Source organism: Arachis ipaensis, chromosome B4 (genome assembly GCF_059453495.1).
Source record: "Arachis ipaensis isolate K30076 ecotype BB chromosome B4, ASM5945349v1, whole genome shotgun sequence".
Lineage (NCBI taxonomy): Eukaryota > Viridiplantae > Streptophyta > Magnoliopsida > Fabales > Fabaceae > Arachis > Arachis ipaensis.
In genome coordinates this window covers 15,058,083-15,064,869 of record NC_142439.1, presented here as the reverse complement: position 1 = coordinate 15,064,869, position 6,787 = coordinate 15,058,083, and the positions used below count along the sequence as shown (strand labels likewise).

Sequence of the window (6,787 nt, the reverse complement as noted above, 5' to 3'; positions counted from 1 at the left end):
ATAAATAAGTTTTAAGAAATTTTTAGTTAAATATTTTTAATCTTTAATAATTCTAATAATTAAATTTATCACTAACATTTTATTCTATTAGACAAAATCACTCCGTTTTTACTTAGATTTTTTTGTTAGAATTTATAAGAATTCTTTACTTAAAGATTCTACAAACTTTAAAGAATTTTGAGATTTTTTGGTCTTTTTTAAAAAAAATTTAAGTGTAAAATTTTTTATCCTAAGTAATCACTTTTGTTTTTTTTTTTTAAATAACTATTCACACATAATTTTTTACACAATTAATATAAAAAAAATATAAAAAATAATTATTTTCACTAAATATAATATTATGTGATTAGTAGCGCGGATTGCATAGAACTTAGATTCTTTTAAAAATATAATGATATTGATATTTATCCGTTCATAAATCAGAACAGCAACTTAGGTAGGCTTGTTACTTGTTATGGCACTCAGATATTTTTGCAATACAAAGATTTCAACATACCATCATCGTCATGGTTTTCCCAACACATGTTTTTGTCTCTGTTTCATTCATCATCATCATATATCTTCCTCTATCTAAGATGCTAACTGTGACTGTGTAATTGATGCAGCGAAAGAAGCACTAGTGGAGTTGAGAAGCAGCATCGAAAACGTGAAGAGCCTCATTAGCAACACTTTGAAGCTTCCTTCCCTATCTTCTTCTTCTTCTTCTTCTTCTTCTCCGCTTCAATCTCTTCAAAGAGGAAACTGGGTTAAGCTCATTTGTGGTGCAAGCTTTGAGGTTACTACTCTCTTATTACTTCTTCACTTTCTCATGCTTGAATCATATCTAATCTAACACTCTCTGTGTTTATCTGTAGGATGTTGTTGATATCAGAAATCTCAGTCTGGTTTACACTCTTTCTGGAGGTAATCTATTCAATTCATTATTTTAATGTCTGACAATGAAATATTTGAAAGTTTAGGATTAGAAAGATTTAAACTATTAGTTAGATATTTATTAATGGATTAATAATAAAATTAGTCAGATTTTTTTAATTAAATTGGTCCTTTATAAAAATAATTCTTTTAGTTATTCACAATTTTCGTCAAGAATTTATGATATAAAATGTTAACTAATAGCATACATGACACATAATATATTTAATTAGATGTTGATTAAATATGTTTATGAAAATCTGTTAATTTAATTACTAGGTTATATTAGGAATAGAACTTTTGTAATTGAAAAAAATGACTAAATTAATAAATTTTCATAAACATATCTAATAAGATATATCAGGTATTATATACATTATCATTTAACGTTTTACAAAATTAATTTTTTAAAAAAATTATTAATGGAGTGACCAAAAGACTAATATAATTAATTTGCAATTTTTAAAGGACCAAATTTGATGCCGGACTAAATGATAGGGTTAGGTGGCGTAACTTTAACAATGAAAGATTTAAACTAAACAAAAATTGAGTTAGTTTGACAAAACTACTGAAACGGGTAGTTTGTAGGATATAATTCTAACCATGAAAGATTTCAACTAACTCCACATCCATCAAAGATCAGGTTAGTTTGACAAAATTACCTTAAACGGGTAGTTTGTTGTGTAATTTTGCCGAATGTTTTGATAGTTTTGTCGAACTAGCTCAAATTTTGATAGATATATTGTCAGTACTCAAATCTTTCATGATAGAAATAAGTAATTTACTCTTTAATTTCTAATTTCTAAACAGATGCATCATCATGATTTGCCTTGGGGTTTTTGTTTTTCAAACTTAAATGTGACTTGTTATTGAGATTGGAATTGTATGGGTGCAGTTGACTGCATTGACTGTGCTGCTGATGCATCAGTGGTTAGCGCTGTGAACGAAGGAATTGAAGCCGCAACAGAAATCGCAGGTCTTCAGAAGAGGCCTTGGGTTATGATCAGTGTCAATGATGATAAAGATCTTCATTTTCGTAAAGCCGGTAAGAAAGAGTCTTTGTTCTTTCTAGTTGTTGGTTTCATTATAATATTTCTGCATCAGCATAGTCCAACATAATTATCAAACACTTGATCCATTCAGTATTTTTGTGCAAATTTTTCCAATAAATGAATGTTGCTAGTACTGGCTTCTATGCAGAATTTGATCCAGAAGACTGTCCAGCAGATTGTTCTCGCCCTTGCGAAATTGTGTGCCCTGCTAATGCAATATCATTCCTAGGGAAATCAGCATCTGGAACTTCATCTAATACTGAATTACCAAGAATTTTAGTGGTTTTTAACTTGATTTTACTTGGAAGTGATGTTTTTGGTTTTTACAGACTATAATTTCATCTTTTCAAAAACATTTTCACACTTAAATTGTTCAATTGGCTTGGACGTGCAGGATGGAGTCATAACAGAACGCTGCTACGGTTGTGGCCGTTGCCTTCCGGTTTGCCCCTATGACAAAATAAGTGAGATATTTTCTTGCTAACTTTTGAGATTATAAGTTTTTAACTTCATCCATAATATTCTGATTTCCATGTATCATGTGATATTTTTAAGAATATGAACTTACTGAATTGATCCAGGAGAGGTAACATATGTAAGAGATGCCGCGACAACTGCTGATCTCCTCAGGAGGGATGATGTTGATGCTATGGAGATACATACAAGTGGGAGGTAATTTTAGTTACCAAATTAATCATATCAAACAATATTTAATGGATGACTTTAACTGATATGGAAACATATTTTCACAAGAACTGAAAGGATGATTCTCAATTATCAGTTCTCAGTTTCTCATACACATGTAATGTGTTTGCTAAGCTTGTATTTCTATGGCTGTGGCATAACCATGTTTTACATAGATGGCTTTTTCTTTTTCTATTCAGACAATTCAGCTGATAAAGCATAGAAAAAAAAAACTCAGTTTTCTGATGATTAGATATATGTTGTTCTTGTGATGCATGATTGATGTGTTTAAATTCACTTTCTCATGTTATTTGTCATGATACCACTTCTCCAAAATATTTAAACTGATAGGAGGAGACATATAAACAGTTATATATCTAACATACCCCCTCACGCATGAGCCTCTTTTGAGTTTGTATGAGTTTTTTTCAAGGCTTTCTTTCTCTTTTTATTGGCCTTCTGCTGAAATTTTTTCTTTTGGGGTCAACAAGGATCGAATTCTAAACCCTTGTCATAAAAGTTCTTGTGTAAATGGTTACATCTCTAACATTATCATGTGTTCTTTTTGCAGGCAGAGTGCACAATTCAAAGAGCTCTGGTGTGCTTTAGGGGATTCAGTAGAAAACTTAAAGTTAATAGCAGTAAGTGGTGCCTCCAACCTGTATGAGTGTGTTTGGAATCATAAATTATTAGAAATTATTTGATTTAAATAAAATCATTTCCATATTTTTTCATTCCAAACACACCCTATAGGGTATTTGCATTTGAGTAAAGAGATTAACATAAAACAAAAATTATCCAGGTTAGCTTACCTAATGGTGGAGCTTCAACAATATCCTCTATGAATGAGATGTTCTCCATTATGAAACCAAATCTTCAATGCTTCAACTTATGGCAGGTGTGCCTTTCTATGAGTTCAACAATCTCAACATTGTTAATGAACCTTTTATGCCTCATTTTTTTTAACAAAACCATGTTTGCTATATACACGAATGAAGTTGGACGGCCGGCCGATGAGCGGAGACATCGGGAGAGGAGCAACCAAGGAAACAATCGCCTTTGCTATCGAATTGGCAAAAGCGATAAACCGACCTCCCGGTTTGTATTCAATAATCCATACATATAAATACATGATCCTTGAAAACCTTCAGTTTTATAACAAAATCTCTGAACTTGCATGGTAGGTTTCCTTCAACTTGCTGGTGGCACTAATGCTCACACAATTGATGGATTGAGAAAAAAAGGACTATTTCAAACAACATCTATTGCAGTTGATTCGTCGAATTCGGCAGACGCCTTAATCGGCGGTATAGCTTACGGAGGCTATGCACGGAAGGTAACATGTTTACTTTCCATTCTTTGTTATCTTCCTTATGGATCCAACTTGTACATGGCAATTTATCAAATGATGATTCTACGTTTGCTTAGATTGTTGGTAGAGTATTGAGATCAATGCAATCTGAATATGGGGGAGCTGCTAGAATAGAGGATCATCCTCAACATCTTTTGATGGCTCTTAAGGAAGCACTTGCTTTAGTTGGACCTGTTAAATGTTCATGATCTCCATAACTTGTTCACAATCACAATCAGTGGTTGGTAGTTTATATTTGGAACTATAGCAGTACTAGTACAGCATATAGGGTAAGGAAGAATAAAAACCTTTTTTTTTTTTATACCAAAGATACGAGACTCGAACCCGCAACCTCTTAATTGAGTATGGGGAGACTATGCCATTTGAGCTATTACTCATTGGCAAGGAAGAATAAAAACTTGTTAAAAAGGATAAAAGAAATGTCATAGGAACATAATAATACGATTTAATTACTTTATTAGTCTTTATACCTTCATTAAAATTTTAGTTAAGTTTTTATAGTTAAAATGTTTATGATTGAATCTCTAAACTAAATTATTAAAAACTTTCAATTAGCTTTATTCTAACTATTTTTTGTGAAAAAACATTTTTTAGTAAAATATTTGTTTTTGTGTTTGATATACGATAAATTATTGAATATTCTAATAACAAATATTATAGGATTATTGTGTTATTTTTTTTAAAATAATAACTAATAAAAATTTAATTACAAAATTTTATTTAATATAAGAATCTAATTATAAATTTTTAAATCATAATAATTTAATTAAAAATTTAGTAAACTTATAAAAATTAATAGAATAATTAAATTAAATGATTTAGAAGAGTCTCTTTATGACTTCATGTATATGCCTCTTATGTTGGGCCGGGTCGAATTATCAACAATATAGGATATCTACTAAGACAAAGGAAACATATCTGACCCAAAAAACAAAAAAAAAGGTCTCAAACAGGTACAAAATTAAAAATAACATAAATACGGCAAGGAAAACTTGAAAGACAATCAACTTACCTCTCAAGCTTAATCCGAAATAAGGATTTTACATTGGAATTGAGCAATTTAGTAGTGAGAAATTGTGGGTTCCTTCACCCTTTGCAACAGGGTTTTCATCAGGGGCGCTGCCAGCGGAGGAGACCTGAACAAACCGGCACAATCATACCATGCATCGAATTCAGATCTCAAAAGAAAAAAAAAAGGAAGAAAAAAAATGAAAGAAGATGTTGATGAGAAGAAGACCGGTCTGAAAAGGAGACCATGGGTGCATTGTTTTCAACTCCCATTACTTTCAACTTCCACAAGAATTAAGTTATTAACATAGTCTAACTGTCTATGTAAAAAAGGGGATCTGGGTTTGGTGTGGGTGGGTTGTTGGGTTTGGGTAGGGTTGAAGGGTTTAGCCCAAGACAAAAATAAAAAACATTATTAACATATCGGATGTTACTCTTTCTTTTCTTATTATTAATATATAAATTTTTATTTAATAATATGTATTCATAGTTAATAAGATGATATTTTAATCACCAAAGACAATGCATGATATTTGTATTATCATGATACAAATATTTTATGGTTGATATCATTACGTTAGTTATAGTGCAAATATAATGAAAAAAATATTATGCATAATAATTAAAAAAAACTTGAGATCGTGTTGCATTTTGTGTCAATTGAATTCGGAAATCATGATTCATGTTGTGTGTTGTTCTCCCAGAACTAGAATAGAAATAGTTTATGATTTCCAAAAACAATAGTACAAGGTAGACAGAAAAAAAGTCTTGATAGGAGTTTCCTTTTGGCATTAAATTAAATAAAGTCAGTCATTTTCTTGGTTGTTATGGCATGATGGATGGAACTAACGCAGAAGGGCAAAACCAAGTAGTGAAGGAATATGATGCGACTCTCTGGCAACCCAAAATTTAAAGGTAATTTGATGGTGCTTAATTTTTATTTAACTTATTTATAGTAAATTTTAAATATTTAAAAATAATTTATTTTTAAATTAAATATTAATTTTTAATTTTTTAGCAAGTTAGATATATTTTTTTAGACACTATAATAAGATAAAAATTCACATACATTTATTTTTATATGAAGTTATTAATTGAGAATTGTTAAATAATAATAATCAAATTTAAAATATTGAAAAATAACCATTTGTATCTATAATATTTAAAACGCTAATAAAATTACTCACAAAAGAACAAAATTAAACTTATCCATGGCCGTACCTATAATTCAAACCTTGATAAAATTGGAAAAAAATTTATGGTACTCCCAAGTCATAATACAAAGAAGTTATCAAATCTAACGGTAAAAGAAAAAAAAATTAAAATTTAAAATCTAAAAACATAACCTTTAGCAATAAAAATACAAGATTTAACGATGTTACATTTTTTTTTGTTGCATCAAAAAAGACATAACAGATTAATGATTTAAGTTATAGTAAGATCGTCGTCATTCATCTTGAAATATGATAAAATCAAAAGAAAATAAAGTGAGTGAGAGAAAGGTAACCCACAAAGGAAACTATTAACAATAACAATGTGAGAGATGAGGTGAGAGAGTTAACATTATAAGAAGATTCTCTCTATTAAATAAAAAAAATAGAGTGGGGTTTAGAGTCTTTTGGTTATAGACGGAGGGAAACGAAGAGGTTGATACTGACCAAAAAACAGAGTGTTTTATATGTTCATAGTGGTGCTGGTAGTGATAACAATACTTGTGGTAGTTATGGTGATGTAGTGTGTTGCAAGTGATGGTGATGGA

The 6,787-nt window shown here is 30.2% G+C and overlaps 1 protein-coding gene across 2 annotated transcripts; it reads left to right on the top strand.

The window, feature by feature from the left end:
- Positions 1 to 427: 427 nt before the first annotated feature.
- LOC107638977 (uncharacterized) lies at positions 428 to 4,478 on the top strand. Of its 2 annotated transcripts, none has more exons than XM_088485675.1 (12): positions 428 to 524; positions 606 to 775; positions 855 to 903; positions 1,808 to 1,957; positions 2,113 to 2,246; positions 2,359 to 2,428; positions 2,546 to 2,636; positions 3,220 to 3,289; positions 3,451 to 3,546; positions 3,647 to 3,746; positions 3,833 to 3,984; positions 4,077 to 4,478. In XM_088485675.1, the coding sequence occupies exons 1-12, from the start codon at positions 455 to 457 to the stop codon at positions 4,206 to 4,208; spliced, it is 1,284 nt and encodes a 427-aa protein (XP_088341801.1). In that variant the 5' UTR covers positions 428 to 454; the 3' UTR covers positions 4,209 to 4,478. The 2 variants fall into 2 exon arrangements, with proteins under 2 accessions (XP_088341801.1, XP_088341802.1); XM_088485676.1 differs by having other exon boundaries at positions 430 to 509.
- The last annotated feature ends 2,309 nt before the right edge of the window (positions 4,479 to 6,787 follow it).